The following is a 19257-nucleotide window of genomic DNA, read 5'->3' as shown; positions in this document are numbered from 1 at the left end:
AAGCACATCACTTCAAGTTTTTCTTTCCCAAAGTTTCTAATTTAAAAAATTACCTCCTATGTTTGTTAACACCACTAACAGAAAAATGTAGTGATATAGGTACAAGTATGGCCACTGAAAATTTTATTCTGAATTAGAACTGACTTAAAAATATGTAAACATTTAACTCTAAATAAATATCAAGATGAACACTATTAAATCCTTCAATAGAAAATTACTAACCTCCAACAATTTCAAGATTTCTTCATCAGGTTTTCTTGATGTTATCTTTGTTTTATACATCTCTTTATAGTTTTTCACTTGCTTCCTGTGGTGTCGAATATGTTCCCATGACCACATTTGGAGCTTAGGTTGAACATTTACTTCAAGGATGCCATAAATAACATACTGCCACCTGACAGCAAAGACAAATGAAGTATAGCTTACATTTCTTTGAGTATACAGAAAAGACTTCCAAAACTTTGCAGACTATTAATGAATACAACTCCAAGATGTGAAGAGTGGAATCTCATGTCTAATATTGCACTTCTGATCAGTGGAGGAACTTAAGGATTTTACAGGTTGCTGTTTTCTAAAATTAAAAGGTAACTGTGTATGAAAAATACTCATAAATCTATGCATGTATGTGTGAAAATAATAAAAATATATTTGTAAGGAATCTTCTGAAATCAAATTTTTGTCATCTAGGTTGAAAAAGTTGGCCTATTTTTACGTATATTTTCTTGTAATAGTACCTAACATATAATGGGGGGGCATTCATTAAAATAGTGTTACGGTATAAAATACTGTAAGACGCAAGTTCCTGATAACAGCCTTTAAGTTAGCAACCATAGGCTTTCAAGTATTGTGTCCTCAGCTTTGGTTTGAGGTCCTCATCAATTTTTTATAGTACTAGCTTAAGAAAAACAAGTGAAAACAAAAGTGAAGACTTCCTTTTGAAGACTTCATTTCAGAAGGAAATTACTTCTAACCCTCTTAAGTAAGAAAAAATTCTTTGGTAATAATTTCAAATTAATAACTAACAAATTATTTTCAAAGTCTGAGACTGCATACCATGTCTTGGCGTTGTTGTGCAATGGAACATCAGGTCTGTATTTTCTGTATGGCAGATTTCGAGTCATCATATCAATAGACTCAAGGAGCTCCATAACACTGAAGTACTAAGCAAACAAATTCAAACTGAGAGTTATTATCTTTATGAGAACAACATGTATCAAGATTCCCTTTCAAGAGCAAATCAGTTACAAAGAAAAACAAGACTAAGAAGTTAATAGGTTCTGTATGTCCACTGTAAAATTTCAGACTGCTTTTCTTATTCTCACAAACTAACTTCTTTACCATACTACATAAAACTTCAGAAAAATAGTTTATACCTGTGGCTTGTTGAATTCAACAGTTATATCCTGTAAGTTTACATCTAAATCCATTTTTGGTGATGAAAAGTCAACATCAGATCGAGGATTCATAAGGAGTTTGGCTCTAGCTGAAATTGGGCGGAATACTAAGAAATACAAGTTGAGATAAAAAGTGCAATTAAATTATTTAAAATCATCATAAATTATACATATCTTAAATTATGCCAGATTATTAATTGTAAAATGCCAGACTTCAAAACGTGAAGGACTCCAAAACAACTTAAAATATAATACAATTTAGACTCATTTTTCAGTTTCACTCTGGCAACATTTGTGAAACAAATGTTTACAAAACATTACCACAAATTTTTCTGTATGCAGTATTACATGCAGATGTTTCAATTACTAGTTTATATTTGTAAAAAAACTAATTTTTTTGGCTATGATATATTTATAGTACAAGACAGTTTCAAACATAGCATTTATTTCACTATATATAACTCATATTCTGTAAGAATTATTTTTTTTGTGTACTAATGATTTTCTGTTTGATAAATTATACTCACAATAGTGGATAAAACCAAACATTCCATATTTCTAAATCCAAGCCTAAATAAGCATGGAAAAAATCAATATGGATCCTACACAAAATAAGACATCACAGTATTAAAATATTCAGAGCAGAACTGTTTTATCGGTTCCACATTTTGGCAATATCAGCCATTCAAAGCCATGTTTATTTCAATATTTTCATCTGTTTCAGCAATTGATCCAACAATAAGAATGTGCATATTACTTGCATTTGTATAAATCATATTTTTATCAAACAGAATTCTTTGTTTTCAACAGAGATAATGATAGGCTATCTACATAACAAATATTCCAAATTCCCTGAAAGGTTCATACAATTCAAAGATGCATTTTTGCAAGATGAAACCATATTTACACCAATTTACCTTTGCTTTTTTAAAATCCTGGATTATCCTACTTTTATCTAAACACTGTGTGTGGTAGCATTTCTACTAATTTTCTTTCTGTATTTTGCTCCCTAAACTTCATTTTTTATGCTTCTTATAGGTAAGTATTATGTTTGCTTTTATATCAAGTGACAGAATCAGACTTGGTGATCATTATCTCTCTATAAAAGTCTCAAACTAAAGAGTTGTCCTAAAAGAGGTAGAATTGCCATTCACCACAGTTTCAAACTTGTGTGATTACCATATTCACCTCTCATGAAAAAAGATACTTTGTATAAAGCAGGTGACCTCAAAAACATACTCAAACCAATCTGATTCACAAAACTTACATGGTATACATATTATTGCTAAACTTCTTAAGTAAAGGAATTAATCAATGGAAGGTTTTTGTATGACATTCCACTTGAATAATACATAACTCAAGACTCATTTTTATCAAGGCCTTTTTAAGGCTACAGATATGGTACAGTATTCACTGTCAGAAAGACTGTTACCCTTACAGGACTAAACTGAACTCTTTACTAAGGTTTTTGAGTAACAGCCAAAGTAGCAACCTCTGAGAGGCACTAAAAATTAGAATTAGGCACCTGTATCACAAATAAAATACCACTTACCAAAATCATAACCTTCTGGAATCACACTGTGGCTGGAAACTCCCTGTTTTAAGTTAACCTACACACACAATGGAGTTAAAAATAAGTTGCATTTTTATTTCCAGATAAAGTTTTAAAATATAAAGTGTTAGCAATTTATTACAGGTCTCAGATAATCCCTCCAACAAACCATAAAGTTCAAAATACGTATCTATGTTTTAAACAGAATGTCTAATTTCAGTTAACAAAAATCTCTGAGTAGTAGTAAGATGACCATAAGTTATGTAAATTTTGTAACTGGTGAAAGACTTCCTCTTTTTAAACTTCCTCAGATAGGTGTTATACTTCCATCACATAAAAGCCTTAGCATGTACTACCCTAAAAATGCTTCTACTTACAAACAATACTGACAAATGGAAGCAGAGCTAAATGTGAAGCATGTCCTGTGTTTCCCAGATTCAACTAGAATACCAGATACACTATCTCATGCTTTACTTACCAATGATTCATCAAAACCACCATGGTAAAACATCTCTGATTGCACATTCCAGTAAGCGAAAAGGTTATCCAGTCGTACAAGCTGAAAATACAACAGGACATATGTATTAACACCTACAAATTCTTGATTAGCAATTTGGATTTCACAAAGTCTGGATGAATAAAAATATTCAGAACGTTACTTTTATTTTAGAGTCTATACAGTTACATGTTTTCTTGGTCTGACATTCTGTGGAAGAAACTCCAATGCAGCTAGTTTTATAAACATTTCTTTCTTTAGCATACAGTTCATACTATACCTTGTAGAACAACTTGGCAGTTTCATCATGTAAACATGGATTCCAATTCTTATCTGAGGTCTGAAATGCAATATACAAAGTTACTCCAATATCTATAATTCACCAACATCTTATCATAACTGAAACAAACCATCATCATAATTAAACCGCATGGAAAATAATGGGACACCATCGTCTGATTTAAGGTGATTCATCCATTATTTTAAGTGTAAACTTTGTAAGGCTACTTCCCCTAAAAAATACATATGTGCATGTGCAGGCTGCACACAAGAACCGAAGATACGATAAAATTCTGTCTTCAGTACTTCAAACTGTTTTCCTTTACACCAATATCATTTTTAGGCATGCTCTTTGGACAGAGCTAAACAAGGGATTGAATGCCTTTATAATTCTGGAAGTAATTAATTTTAGCTTGAGCCCAAAGAAAACCCTTAAATGTGCTAGGAACAAGCATTCACGAGACAACCATTGTTTACTTAGACACATTTTCTTTAAGATTATCAGTTACTCAGCAAAAACTACTGAATGAGAGCAACTCAGGACAACTAGCATACTGCTTCCACTACATAATCTTCCAGAAAAAAAAATTTATACGGTCCGTGATGACTATTCTTAGCATTTCAAAGTGGAGCTTGCAGTTTGAAAATTGAGCTCCAGTTTGAAAAAAAGATGTCATACTTTTTTTTTTCTTTTTTCCCCTGCTCCCTGTTATCAAGAATTAACTTCCTTTCTTGAAGCTCAAGGTAGTTTCAGTAAAATATTCATAGATTCCAAATAGCCCAAATCCAACAAAGTGGATTGGCAACCACGAAGTGTAGCAGGCAGAAGAATTTCCTCCTGAACATCTATTGTAATGATAGCACTTTATCTTTAATGGCACCCCTTCCACAATATTTATGTTGAATTTAATAAGCCAAGTAGTTACCATTGTGTATTGCTGATGATTATAGGTATACTTTCATTAGACAGCATGTTACCAGAAAGCATAACACACAAAAATGTAACTTAATCTACTAGTATATATCGACATGCTTTTTAGATAAACAATGAAAAATAAAATTACCTGCAAACTTAGATTCTGAAGTGAAATCCCAAATGACAAAGGGTTATTCCGATTTGTGATCTAATAGAGCGGGGGGAAAATACAAAAAAAGGATTATTTCATAGTCTATAAGATACAGTTGACTAATAATTTAAGTATCTTTATGTTTTGGTATGAGCTTTTTATCAGTTTTTCTTTTTCTTTTTCTTTTTTTTTAGACTATGAAAATGCCACAGCTTTACTAGGATTCTCTCAACATGGAAAACAACTAGGAGAAAAGAAATCAGACAGGTTCCTAATTTCATGTTACAATGCACAACCCTTTATGCTAAGATATACAAAAGTACTTACATCATCTTCATAGCGAATATGGATGTTGGAAATTTTCAGCTGAAGATTTTTGATGACCTGAGTAACTAGTTTCTCTACAAAAGTGTCTTGTGTCTCCTCTTTTACTTTATCTAAAAGAAAATAATTTGATATTTTATTTACATTATTTTTAAAACTAGACAAAACAATAACATATTAAAGTTTGCATGATAAATGTCTGATTTTCTATTCCATTGTACTCTAGTTGTATCAAAACATGTTCGCTCAGTATAATCTGAAATATTTATATCCTCAGACTAAAAGGTTTCACACCTTTATTACTTGCTGCATGAAGAACCAGGTAGTTCAAAAGTATGACGTGCACCCACCAATATTCAAGCTGACCAATAAAAATTTCTTAAAAGTACCAAGAGTCAAATTTAAAGAGCAGACTTATCAATAAAAATTTCTTAAAAGTACCAAGAGTCAAATTTAAAGAGCAGACTTATCAAAAAACAAAATAAACAGAATGTTTAAAAGGTTGTAATTGTAACAATTTTTGCTACTGGAAACAAAGTTAAATTGTTTCTTATGAAAGAAGAGGAAACAAAATGTCAGGCAACATCTGACACAAATAAGCAGCATTCCAAAAGCTCTACTTAGACCTTGTCAATACCGGAACCCTTTTATTTTCAGGATCCCAGTTCTGCAGTAATAATGGCAGCTTAACTGTAACTAACAAGTTTTTAAGTATCCAAACAGGAATCTAGAAGACTTCAACAAAGTCTGCATCTTTCTGGATTAAAATAAGGAAAGAAATAGCATCACTTTCTTAACTTTTCCCACTCTTACCTTGGTTAGCTATCTTCTGCTTTGCTTCCTCTATCCTTTGCAATTCCCTTTGTCTTGCTTCCAAGAATTGCCTGGCTTCTTTTTCAGCATCATATTTTATGCCTAAATGCACAATGTAAAAAAGTATAATACCAAAAAAACCTAACACATTTTCTTAAAGATGGTGTTTCAAAAGCAGTAATTTTTACATTTTCGTAACAGTTACATAACAGCAAAAAATTAGGTGATGAAATGCAAATTCATTAAAGGCATCCATTCCACTATCTGATTGGATTTGCTAGAAGTATCTACTAGGAATCAAGCTCATTCAAATATCATCAACCTATTCCAGATACTTATGAAATCCCAGCAATCTATATCCACTTCTTTCTCTACATTAACTTACTGGCTGTGGGCACAATAAGCAAATAAACTCCATCAAGAACTGCTTCAACAGGTTGAGTATAAAGGTTTTGCCATGGAATCTGTAGGTTAAGTTTACCTAAAAACACAGAAGAAAAAGGTTGAGGTATACAGTTAAATAGTTGACTGGGAAAAAAATTAGAAATATAATTGACATTAAACACAAAATCTTTGAACAATTATTACACTGGACAGAAAAAGAAACAGTGCATCTGAGGCAAATGTCCTTCGGGTTGTATTATTTTTTACACAACACACAAATAAACATGAGACAAGTTTTTCCAGGAGCAGAACTCTCAAGTCTCTAGATCCTCTCCTTACTCACAAGAATTATACTCCCTCTTCATAACAGCAACCGGTCTCTCCTTGCAAATCCACTGCACCACCCTCAGGAACAAGAAAAGCACATGGGCAGATCATAGATCATCAGTCAGTTAAATACTGTGTTTTGTGAACACAGGGATCCTGAGGTTACAATGTCTCTCATTCTTCATCCAAGCACCAATTTTAATAAAATATTAAATCAGTCACTGGGAAATACATATTGTCAGGATAGATTTGAAGGAAGTATAATGGCTTCACACTTAGTTTGCTTTAAGGAACCACTAACTTTTACAAGACAATCAACTTGCGATGAGAAAACTTTTCATTTTAGCAAAAACAAGGAAGGAGGGTGGAAAGGGAAGTGAAAGGCAAAAATCAGTTGTGGAGTCTTGCTAAGACAAGGAATGAGATCCAGTCCTGCCCAATTGCTAATTTTTGCTGTGTTGGGCTCTTTTCTCACTAACATTGAAGTGATTAAACAAGACTCCAGTATATTTTAACTTTACCATCTCAGAAAAGGAGCCATCGAACAGGGTTTTTTTCCAGAAGAGACAAACTTCAGAGCACACAAAGTATGCAATTCAAGGAAAGTTAGGAAATTACTTGCTTAAGATGCCTGAGTGACTTGCAAGGAAAAGCAGTATGTTTAGAAACTCCCGCATGGGTACATGATAAAATGTAACTTACCAATATGTCCTACTTTAACTTTAAATGGCACATCCATCTGACTCTGAAAGAAAATAGTTCAGAAAATTTAAGCTCAATTCAGCAACTTGTGAAATGTTGTCATGTAGGAAAAGACATTATGATAACCTTAACAACAAATTTAACCTTTCGACTACTGAAAAAAAAATTCAACATAATAGATAAGCAAACATCAGGCTACCCATTTAGACTATTGAGCCATGCTAGGCTAAACACATTCCCAAGAGCAAGTTTCTAGGTTCACAAGCTATAGGAAAAAAATCTTTCAGTATTCCTTTTGACCTAAACATATTCTTTTAGCAATTGCAGAGAGTTCTCTCATGTAAAAAAAAAAAAAGGCATATACTTTCACCTTTAAATTTAATCTAAAATTAATCAGATAATCCACACAGGTGTACAGAAAACAAACCAGTAAGCTTCCACTTAAAAGACAGTGTATCCTAAAATAAGAACTAAAAAATGCCCACCAAACCCAAAACATTGTTCATGAATAATTTTTTCATGTTATATTTTTATTTTCACTAGCTTACCAAGGCATTTTCTTTTATTTCCAGATTGTTCAGTGCTACAGCTCCTAAAAGAAAAGAAGCCCATAAGTAAAACTGCAATAAGAAAAATAGTAGTGGTGCATACTAAACATCCCAAAGTCTGAATCAGTGGGTTACAGAAGTCCAGAAAATATGGGGGCTAATGTGTATGTCTTAAACATCAATAGCCAGATAGCCGTGGAGCCAATCAGGAATTGTTGGTAAGAACATACCATGAGAAAAAACAGGATGTGAAAGGAAAAGGGGGCCATACAGAGGTAAGGCAGAACTCTTCTGGGATAAAGGTCCATGTTCTGGCTCCTGGAGATGAGCACAACACAGTACAGCACAAGTGTAGGAATGAGGTCAAGAAGTGGGCATGGACTGCTGGCCAAAGATCAATACGTAGGGACCACCAAAGATCCCCAAAGCCCTCTGATCCATTCTAGAAAGGTCTGGAAGAACATACTGCACATGGTAACTCATTTGCATAGAAAACAAGAAACCTAACTCAAGGGTGAGGAAACCTTTACTATAAAATGGTACTCCCCCAAAGCTCAGGCACACATGTGCCCCAGGGCCCTGGACATCACATCAGCCGCAGTGACACTGGAGCCAGGACTAGTGATCTTTCTCCCTTCTTTCTCTTACCCTCTCTTTTAATCTTTGTTCTCTTTCACCCTATCCCTTACTAAAAATATACCATCATGTGTTTATATTATAAAGGACTAACTTATAACAATTTCCATGCTGTGTGTATAGTTTAATAATAAAACTTTGTAAGTTTTTACAGACACTGACTTCTGTTGCTCTTTTTTGACCATAGGCAACTACGAACCTTGGGTGTTCCCTTCCCCTTTATGGTGGGGTGCCACAGTGGTCCACAACCTGTGGTCTCAGACTCTTTGCTGTGGAAGATATCCATAACCTACACCTCAAATATTCATGAAAGATGATTAAGACTAGACTGTTCATTTATGCTACAAAATAATACCTGAGATTTTCTCATGGAGCTTGTACACCCATGAAAAAGAACCTGAGATTCTGCAAAGTAAAAATGTTGGAAATTTAACATTTTTGTAAGGACCCATCTTGAAATTAAAAGTTTGCTTCTTTTTCCTCAACCATCTGCTTCCCATGCTTGTAGAAATCCAGCAAAATTAACTGTCAGTGAATTTTTAGCTCTCAAAAATTTTACATTTGCAAGTTTTATTTATAAGCTTACAAAAGTTCACAGGAAGCATTTCAGTAATCTAACATTTAAATGTCTTAGGACAAAAATTAACTTCAGTACACTGTGAATGAAGAAAATTTTAATTGCAAGATCAGTTTTTACCATATACTTCACATCAGACATTTGCCATAACAAAGAAACACTGGAAGGGACCTGAAAACTCACAATTTAAAAAACATGTATGTAATCTGAAGCAATGTCGTCTTCAAATTCTACAAGATGGATGGAGCTTCTGAAACAGTTACTTTAAATTCAATTGTATAGTGTTAATGCATGCCCATGGAACAGACACCTGATATAACTGAGCAGGGACATCAATGAGATTCAGTAAACCAGAAGCAGATTACAGGTCTGGAAAGGAATACAATTTGAGATTACAAATAAAGATTTAATTGACCTAAAATGTTTTTCTTTTGGGATGCATGTTAGAAATGGCAAAACATAGGGGGAAACGGGAGGTCTAACTGCAAGAAATATTCTTGCAGTTATGTAGTACTAATGGCATTAAACAACTGCTCAAAGTACCACCAATTTTGAGAAATCGGACCCAAATCTCAAAAATTAATACATTAGAAGAGTTGGGTCAAGCTGTTGAACAGTTCCAGAGGAGTTGATCAGGTAAACTAAACCATCCATCTTGTAGCATTCACAAAACACTATGAATTTTTTAATGTTTTAAATTTTTTCATTGCAATGATTTATAATCACTTTCCAGTAGAATTCTATACATCTGACATATCATTGAATCACAAAACAAGCTGAGTTGGAAGGGACCCATGTGCTGGTTTAAAAGTTAACCAGCAGGGGAAATGAACTCAACTCAAAAGAGAGATTATAAGTCAGAATAACAATTTAATAAAATAATACAGTAAGTACGATTATACGGACAAACAATTGGTCTTAACCCACAAAACCCAAATGTATAACCCAGCACCCTGGGGCATGAACAGAGTGGTGTTCCTTGCCCCCCCCCCCAAATCCAAAGTAAAGGGAGAGGGGAAAAACCAGCTGGTGGGAGAGCTGTTGCAGTCTGGTCAATAGTGGTGATTGCAGTCCAGTTGAGGGTGGTGGTCTCAGTCTGGTTGAGAGTGGTGAGCTGCAGTCTTCCTCTGGATCCCACGAGTGGTAAAAAGGTTCCAAAACTCCAAGTTTATATATTCTCCAGTTCAGGCAGGAATGCTCAATCGATCCCTCAGAGCAGGGAATTCCATAAAAGGGTGTGAGGACAGGAACATCTTCCTATCTCAGAGGCCTCTTAGCACCTAGTTTATAGCCTGAGGAGTCAGGCTGCTCTGGGCAGAGGGTGTAAATGCTCTATTGATAACAGTTTCTGGGAAATGGCATGGAAGGCTATAGAATACACAGTTTTGGGTTACACCCATCCAGTGATGAATTGGTCTCAGCTGTTCTAACTAGGACAATCCATCAGGATCATCAAGTCCAACTCCTGACCCTACACAGGAACATGCCCAAGAATCACATCACGTGCCTGAAAGTTTCATCCAAATGCTTCTTGACCTTTGTCTAGCTTGGTGCTGTGACCACTTCCATGGGGAGCCTGTTCCAGTGCCCAGCCATCCTCTGAGTGAAGAACATTTTTCTAGTATCCAATCTAAACCTCCACTGACACAACTTCAGGCCATTCCCTCGAGTCCTGTCACTGGCCACCACAGATAAGAGATCAGTGCCTGCCCCTCCTCTTCCCCTCATGAGGAAGTTCTAGACTGCCATGAGGTTTCCCTTCAGTGTCCTCCTCTCCAGGCTGAACACACCAGGTGACCTCAGCTGCTTCTCATACAGCTTCTCCTCAAGGCCCTTCACCATCTTCGTTGCCCTCCTTTGGACACTCTCTAAGAGCTTAATATCTTTCCCATGTTGTGGTGCCCAAAGCTGCACACAGTATTCAAGGTGAGGCCACCTCAGCGCAGAGCAGAGCCGAACAATCCCCTCCCTTGACCAGCTGGTGATGCTTTGCCTGATGCCCCCCAGGTCACAGTTGGCCCTCCTGGCTGCCAGGGCACTGCTGACTCATATCCAACTTGCTGTCGACCAGGACCCCCAGGTCCCTTTCCACAGCACTGCTTTTCAGCATCTCATTCCCTAGTCTATACAAACATTCAGGGTTGCCTCAAGTGCAGAATCTGGCACTTGCCCTTGTTGAACTTCATATGGTTGGTGATTGCCCAGTACTCTCATTTGTCGAGGTCTCTCTGCAGGCCCTCCCTGCCTTGAAGGGAGTCAACAGCTCCTCCCACTTTTGTGTCATCTGCAGACTTACTTAGCAACCGTTCTAGTCCTGCATTCTATCATTTATGAAGATGTTTGAAGAGCACAGGGCCCAGGATGGAGCCCTGTGGAACCCCACTAGTGACAGGTTACCAGTCTGATGTCACCCCATTCACTGTAACCCTCTGTGCTTGATCCATGAGCCCACTGTTCACCCACCACATGATGTGTTTACCCAGTTGTGTGCTGGACCTTTTGTCCAGCAGAATCTTGTGAGAGACATTATTGAAAGCTTTAATGAAATCCAAAAAGATTACATCAACTGGCTTCCCTTGATCAAGTAGGTGGGTTATATAAAAGGAAATCAGGTTGGATAAGCAGGACTTCCCTCTCATGAAGCTATGCTGGCTGTGACCAATGACCAAGGCTAACATCAGCCTTTCCAGAGAAATACTACATGCAGAATGATGTTTTTTGATATCTGGTGACTCTGATTTTAAGCCTTACGATACATACATCTTGCCAGGAAGAACAGAAAAGAGAAAAAAAATATACAGGCAAAGACTGCATTCCCAACAATAGTCTTTAACTACTCTAGTAACTATAACTACATAGTCTTTGTGGATAACAATAAGGTGACAGTTTTATATATCACTGGGTTCAATTCTATTCTAAACTTATTCCCTGATAAAGCTTACTCTGCAGAGACTATTTTAACACTAAAAAAACCCTATTTGCTTCTCCAAGAAGACATTATATTCATAGCAAGTAATCTTAATGGTATCCAGAGCAAAGGTTCAGGTTTGTAACCAAATTACCAGGCGCAACAGGCCACAACATGCAATTTTTGCATGTCGGTTGAGCCATGTTAAAAACACTGACATGGAAACCTTAAGACTATACAACACATGAAGCAGTTTAACTAGGTTGAGTTTCTTCACTGATTGCTGAGTCAACATGCCCTCTCATTTATCAAGGGTCTGACACATGACACATTTCAGCTGAGGCACAATTACTTAAGTTAAAATAATTTGGGGGCCCTGATGCTTCCAAAACCAAAGTACTGCAAAGTAAGGATTATCTTAAGCAATTTACAAACAATACTTTGTGATGGCATAATTATTTCTCATTTTACCTGAGCACATCATAATGGCAGAGAATAAACATGGTATCGGTAATGTTTCAAACACAAAGACTTTGACAATTCGACATCAAATGCTAGGATTTGGAAGTGTGGTACATAATTCTTCACTGTTTTTCCTATACTTATGATTTTACAGTTAAAAAGTTTAAGGTTTTAGTTAAAATCATTAGAAAAGATAGCTATTAGTAAAACTCAAAATATCTCACTTTTAGTACAAAATTAATGAAACACATTTATTAAAATATAACAGTTTACTTACAAAAACCTTGATTGAGGGTCTGACCACAGTGAATGGACTATCAAAGCAAAGAAAAGGCTAACAAAAGAGGCGCTGTGTTTTGTATATTTAGGCAACTTTTCTTTTTCCTACACTTGAGAAAGAACATAAGAGATTGACTAAACATTCCTATTTCCAAAGCCACCACACCTTGGAAAGCTTGCACTCACACTCACAACCTAAAATGCAGCTACTGACCCTGTCAGTATTCTCTTTGATTGCCAAAATTTAGTCTTTATCACACTCAGCCATTTCACTTGCAATGAAACATAGATTCGAGCGCAACTGTACTGAATCCTGACTGCTCTGTTGGGGGTAGGAGGCAAAAAAACCAAAAGCCCTCATATACAGAAACAGAAAAATCAAGGAGGCTTGTTACAGGACATAACACAGCTAATGAATTTACTATCTTGGAGCACTGACAATAGACTCTAATTGCAAGAATACAAAAATACATCAGGATTTGATTGTTTGTTTCTGTTGTTGGTTGGTTGGGGTTTTTTTGGTAGGGGTGGTGTACCCCTGTTGGGAGCAATTGGATGTTTCGATGACAGAAATGCATCCAGAGCATGGTTAAAAATTACTCAATTAAGCAACCTTGAAAACTGTATATACAAATAGTTGGAGTTGTATAAATATCTAGGTTTAAACAAGCAGATTAGCAGCCAAAACAATAATAAAAGTCAGAACATCTATAAATACTTATAGCACAGTCTGGGATTTACTTAGGCTATACTATAAAGCAAATTCTTACGTTTACTGATCTCTAGACATTGTAAACAATTCAACAATAGCAAACAGTTGTCAAAATACTGGAATAAATAGGTTTACAGTTTTAATTTTAGATACGCAAAATAACTTCATGGATTTGAGTGCATGAACCAATTGTCTACTACCAAGGATTTAGCTTGCAAGAAGTAACACTCAGTTAACACAGTAAACCATTTCACCAAAGAGGCCTAACTGAAATTTTGTTATGGTTGTAAACAGAAGTTAAAGAGGGCAAAGAAAATTAATCCACATAAAAATCCGCAGATTTTACCTAATTAATCTGTGCTGTCTTGTAAATAAGGGGTGGGGGAAGGGAAGGCAGATGAGAGAAACAGAGATGAAAGATCAGAAACCGAAAACACCTCAGCTGGAATCTGATCAATAGCCAACACTCCTGCTCACATATTTCAACAGCATTTCTACTTTTACCAACAGCACTGTCAGCTTGTGAACCCTCCTGACCACTTCATACTGCCTTTGCCAGGCTTTTCCTACTTATGTTTATGCTGATAATTATTCCTGTTTAAACAGGTCATTAAAGGCAGCAAAAACTATTAGATACTATTCATCCCCCAAGTGAATTCAAATTACCATTATGCAAGGAGAGGGAGGGAGGTTGCATCTGCTATATGCTTGCACCTCCTATACCTAGACAAGGTAAGGTATGCAAAACTAGTTATCCTTTACTATAACAGTAGCTGTAATCAAAAGAAAAAGTAAAAAATGTTTTTACAAATGTTACAAATGTGTCAATTATGTGCCTATATCATCTTAATAACAGAGCTGCCCTGACAAGAGATACCAGATATTCAAATAAAAAGTGAAGAAAAATATGCTTGAGACATTACCTAATAAGCAGGTGTTCCAAGTCAATAGAGAATTAAGTATTTTAAAGGGCAGTACAGAGGGTCTGGCCACGACACTGAATGAAAAGTTACTTAGACACAGTCAAAAGAAAACAGTTGCATCGTGAACGCGGATGAAAGTGTTTGATCTCTGCACTGTTTGGAAACCTCACTGGCACTTCCTGTATACTATAACTGTATACATCTCACATTGCTGCAAGCATTTTTTCAGGTATTGAAGTGTAACTTTACTAGGTCTAGAGCATTCAAAAATACCTAACTTACCTAAATACTTACCTAACCTTTTATCTACAAAGTAGTCTTTTACCCTGATTCATACTAATGGAGTTATTTAGGAATACGATTTCCTTCCCTGTTATGTTCTTTTCTGAATCTTGGCCTTTCCAATACTGGCCTTATATGTTCAAATTACATTTGTTTTCACTTGTATAGCTTGTCCTTCCTTCTCCTTTCTGCACTGCCTTTTATATTTCAGGTCATTCATTTCTTACAACAACCTGAGCCATGAGTGTTTCCACATATCACATCTTCCTTTAGTATTGAGACAGTCTACATTTTTACCATTCAATCTGAGAGCTTTTTAACAAGAAAAAAATTTCTGTAATTATTTCTGTGTTCATGTATTTTGTTTGAGCAGCATCATCACACAACTTTACTACACAGATTGAATCTGGATAGCTTTAATATGATATGATGAATTCTCTCGTTAATGAAAAACCAAAGTTAATGTTAAGCATGCTCATTAAAAACTCATTAATTAAGCTCTCAAATTTACAGAAGCTGAAACCTCTGTAAAATTAGGCGTTATACATATATTAAGAGTCTATCAACAGGTTATCAGTCTTAATTTAAGCAGGCCAGCTATAAAATACCACAAGATCACAACTTGCTCCCTACAGCATTTAAAAAAAAAAATAAATTCCCTTGGGTATTAAATCATTCAGAGGCAAAAAAATGTATGCTTTTAAAAATTTAAGATACAGATATATAGCACTTGTGCAATGCTCTAGCACTCAAAAAGCAGTGGCCATTTGTTAGAAGGAAAAAACAAACAAACAAACAAACCAAAAACCCCAAACACACAACTTGCCTTTTTTTTTTTAATCACTACTAGAACATTTAATAGGAAAATTTAATTTCAATACTACATGATTTATGTAAAATTTAACAGTTTTATCATGACACACAAAGACAAACACTGCATGGAAACACATAGCTGTAATGGAAGTGCTTTGGGAGCATGCAAGTAAACACAAAAAACTATTAAGTTTACACAAAATATGAAGACAAAAAATAAGGGTGATTTTTTTAAAAAGACCTAAGTTCCAGAATTTTAGTAAACAGCTAGCCAAAAAAATTATCAGTAGACTTCAGATACACTGTGAGTGTTAGAATCTGCTAATCAATGAAGCACTCCATATAAAAACAGTACTCTACTGCTATTACTACTAATAGTTACTGCCTTTTGGCTAGCAGAATGCAATTTCTAGGTCCTTTGAGATATTCAGAATGAAAGAAATGTTGCAGATGCACAGACCATTTAACACAGTTTAAACTGCAAAAAAGCATAATGCAGTAGACCAGGAAAAAAACAAACTCCTAAGACGATGCTTCACCAATGCTACACAGCAGTTCTGGGCCTCTTAGAGCAAGACACAGGTAGTTTTACATACCCATTTTCACAATAAGCAAGTAAACAGGCTGTGTAGAGAAAAAAATTGTTTTGCTGTAGTACACAAGCACTGCTCTGAGAAATGAGAAATTTCATTTGAATAAAAATATACTAAAGCCTCTAAAAAATAAGAACTACTTGAAAAGGAAATAATAAAAACAAAATCAAGTTACATGTACATTAAAAAAAAACAACAACTGAATATCAAAACTCCAGAGTAAAATTTATTGAGATTTAATTAAAAAAAAAACAAGCAAGACAGTTAAAGTGCATCTAAACTCATAAGAGTTGCCTCATAGAGGCATAAACTGCCATGAGTAACCACCAGCAATCTACAGAGCAAGAAAAATAAACTTTTCCTTTTTTGTAATGTATAAATATTGCCCAAAAGATTCACGTATTGTTCCACATCTTACATTAAATATTCTACCTGCCTTCCCTCAACTGAAAGAAACTATGACAACTTCAGAACTTCAGTACACAAATCAAATAATTAGGATGACACGGTTTTGCTGAAAGATACGCTAACTCAAACCTTTCAAATAAGACTCACTTAATCAGTAATGGATATGCTATATTGAGCCTTACTGCTATAGATCAAGGACTACTACCTTCTCTCCAGCACTTACCTGTCATGTTGCAGTGTTAAGACTCCATATAGAGACTGAACTTTATGAAGATGCTACAAATGCCTTGACTAACTGACAGAAAATTACTGCAGATACGAAACCAAATAAGGATGACATTTCGGAAAACAGAAGCATGAAAACAAAAATGTCCACGATGCAAAAAGCTCCAGGAGAAGCTTACAAAATCTGATTAATGTCTATGAGTACCTAAGAATAGATTTGCACGTAGGGAATACCTTGAGGGTGCTTCACACCTACAGATGTATGAACATACCTGTAAAAAAACCCTGAACCTCTGTGTTTGCTTTTGCTGACGCTACAGACACCTGGAATGCACCCTGAAGTGGTCGCTTCGTCGCTGCACACGTCTGTGCCTGACAGACTTTTGATACTGTTTTCTTGTTCCTACTAAAGGGACCTCAAGAAAGTACATTCAAACAGAACACTCCTGCCTTCACAACTGGCACGTTAATTTAATTCTATAAACCACTGCCTACCTCGCCTAGTACAGCTGGTCATCACCTCTGCAAACTTCAAGGCAGGCTTTACACCTGGGTTTTTAAGGCTAAAAGTGACAAATATTCTAGACCTACAGCACCAATATTCTAGATAGCACCAAGAAGAGACGGGACGTCAGTGCCGTTCGCAGAGAGGCCACTCACTCCCGCGAGCACGACCCTGACACTCGAATACCATCCAAACCCCTGGCGTTTATGCTCAGTTCATTTCCGGGCGGGGAAACCGCCCGTACGCCAGTTTCACATTCCCGCAGAGCCGGGTCAGGCTCCCAGCCCCAAGCTGCCCGCCCAGTCCTTCCAAACTTTACGCGACCGTCAGAAGCACCGCGGCCAGCGAAGGTCCGCCCCATCAGCAGAGACCACGGGCTGCCCATGACTCCCTAGCACTTCGCCTGGGTTTCTCTTTGCCCCCCGCCAGATGTTTCCCCACAGCTCCTCCCGCCCGGCCGCTCCCTGCTGTCGCAGGCGGCGGTCCCGCGCCCGCCGCGGACACCGCTTGTCCAAGCCCACGCCGCCCCATCGGCTATTTTTAAGCTGCAGGCAGGTGGATGCGGGGCTAAGTTGTCGGGCCAGGCGGTCCAGGCAGGCTCAGCACGTGTCGAGCACGGCCCTTGCTTGGCCGGCAGGCCCGGCCCAGGCCCGCCCGGCCTTCGGCTCGGCAGCCGCGCCGGGGACACTCGCCCGGGGACACCGCCACACCCAGCTCTATTTCCCTACTGCGGGCGGCAGGGCGAAGCCCGGACGGGCAGGAAGGGACGCAGCGGCAGCAAGGGAAGGCAGACAGGCCCATACCTCCCCAAATGCCCAGCTTCAGCTGGGAGCTGTCCAAGTTCACCACGTAGTCGCCGAGGAAACGGTTCAGAACGTCCACGACCAGCGATTCAAACACCATCCTGCCTGCCGCCCTGCACCAGCAGCAGCGGCCGCCGCCCCGGCTCCTGCAGCTGCGCGGCCGATCTGCACCGCCCCGCGGCCGGGTGGGCGGCTGCCGCCGTCTGCTCTGCCCCGCCCCTCCGCCTCCCCTGCGCGCCGGGGAGGAAGAGGCGCGGCTTGGCCCAGGCTACGGGAGCCGGTGGGGGCTCCGCAGTTCGGCCTGCTTCAGCCCGATCTTTCCCGTGGCCTCTCCGTACGTACAGAGATTCTGAGGGGAAATGCAGGGGTTTCGCGCTAGCTACTCTTGTTTGCTTGTAAGGTGTGAGTTAACACAGAATTTGTCAGGTTGGAAGGGACCATCAGAGAAGTCATCTGGTCCAACCTCCCTGCTCAAGCAAGGTCGTCCTAGAGCACGTGGCACTGGATTGCGTCCAAACGGTTCTTGAATATCTCCAGTTAGGGAGACTCCACAACCTCTGCGGACAGTCTGTTCCAGTGCACAGTCACCCACGCAGTAAGGAAGTTCTTCCTGTTCAGGTGGAACTTCTTGTGTGTCAGTTTCTGCGTGTGGCCTCTTGTCCTATTTCTCAGCACCACTGAAAAGAGCCTGGCTCCACCCTCCTGACAGCCTCCCTTCAGATACTTACAGACACTGATGAAGTTCCCTTTCAGTCGTCTCTTCTCCGAGCTGAACAGTCCCAGCTTTCTCAGCCTTTCTTCATGAGAGAGATACTCCAGTCCCTCAGTCATCTTTTTGTCTTCGGCTGGACCCCTCAGCTTGTCCAAGGGATTTAAATGTGAGATAGCTATAAAGATTTTTTGGATACTTTTCTCCCTCAGGCTAGGCAAGTGTAGAAATTACTGAGCTGTTAAAAATGGCTGAACTATTACTGGCATAATGGCTAAAGCAAGTTGAACTGAATTTCTTTCTCCAAAGAGCTTGACTCTCAGGCTGTTTTTCAGCTTGGGTAATGCTGAATCACACTGGGCCATATTTACCCTGAGTGGTTGTACCAAAGCCCTCTGTGCTCAGGTTTGTTCAGGAAACTTCCTGGTCTGACCATTCACAAGACTCCTTGGCAGACCCCACACCAGAGACCTTCACTGCTGGGACTGAAGGCCCTTCCCAGCAGACAGCTCTCGCTTGACTCTCTATACACGTAT

The 19257-nt window shown here is 38.0% G+C and overlaps 1 protein-coding gene across 7 annotated transcripts in view; it reads right to left on the bottom strand.

Annotated features, from left to right (window-relative positions):
• VPS13A (vacuolar protein sorting 13 homolog A) overlaps window positions 1–18151 on the bottom strand; it is a 105859-nt gene extending 87708 nt beyond the window's left edge. For all 7 annotated transcript variants that reach the window (XR_003916137.1, XM_029962919.1, XM_029962920.1 and 4 more), the window contains exons 1-13: window positions 18013–18151; window positions 7887–7930; window positions 7339–7381; window positions 6311–6406; window positions 5926–6027; window positions 5116–5225; window positions 4786–4845; window positions 3723–3782; window positions 3425–3505; window positions 2947–3004; window positions 1374–1501; window positions 1054–1160; window positions 223–394 (exon numbers count right to left, since the gene is read on the bottom strand). Coding sequence is in view for 6 of the 7 variants with exons in the window: in XM_029962919.1 (XP_029818779.1) it covers window positions 223–394; window positions 1054–1160; window positions 1374–1501; window positions 2947–3004; window positions 3425–3505; window positions 3723–3782; window positions 4786–4845; window positions 5116–5225; window positions 5926–6027; window positions 6311–6406; window positions 7339–7381; window positions 7887–7930; window positions 18013–18112 (1161 nt within the window). In the remaining variant the exon portion in view is untranslated. The remainder of the gene's footprint in view (window positions 1–222; window positions 395–1053; window positions 1161–1373; window positions 1502–2946; window positions 3005–3424; window positions 3506–3722; window positions 3783–4785; window positions 4846–5115; window positions 5226–5925; window positions 6028–6310; window positions 6407–7338; window positions 7382–7886; window positions 7931–18012) is intronic.
• Window positions 18152–19257: the final 1106 nt, after the last annotated feature.

Source organism: Manacus vitellinus, unplaced genomic scaffold (assembly GCF_001715985.3).
Source record: "Manacus vitellinus isolate BGI_N305 unplaced genomic scaffold, ASM171598v3 scaffold_50_pilon, whole genome shotgun sequence".
Taxonomy (NCBI): Eukaryota; Metazoa; Chordata; class Aves; order Passeriformes; family Pipridae; genus Manacus; species Manacus vitellinus.
The sequence above is the reverse complement of the archived record's forward strand: the minus strand, read 5'-3'. Positions and strand labels throughout refer to the sequence as shown.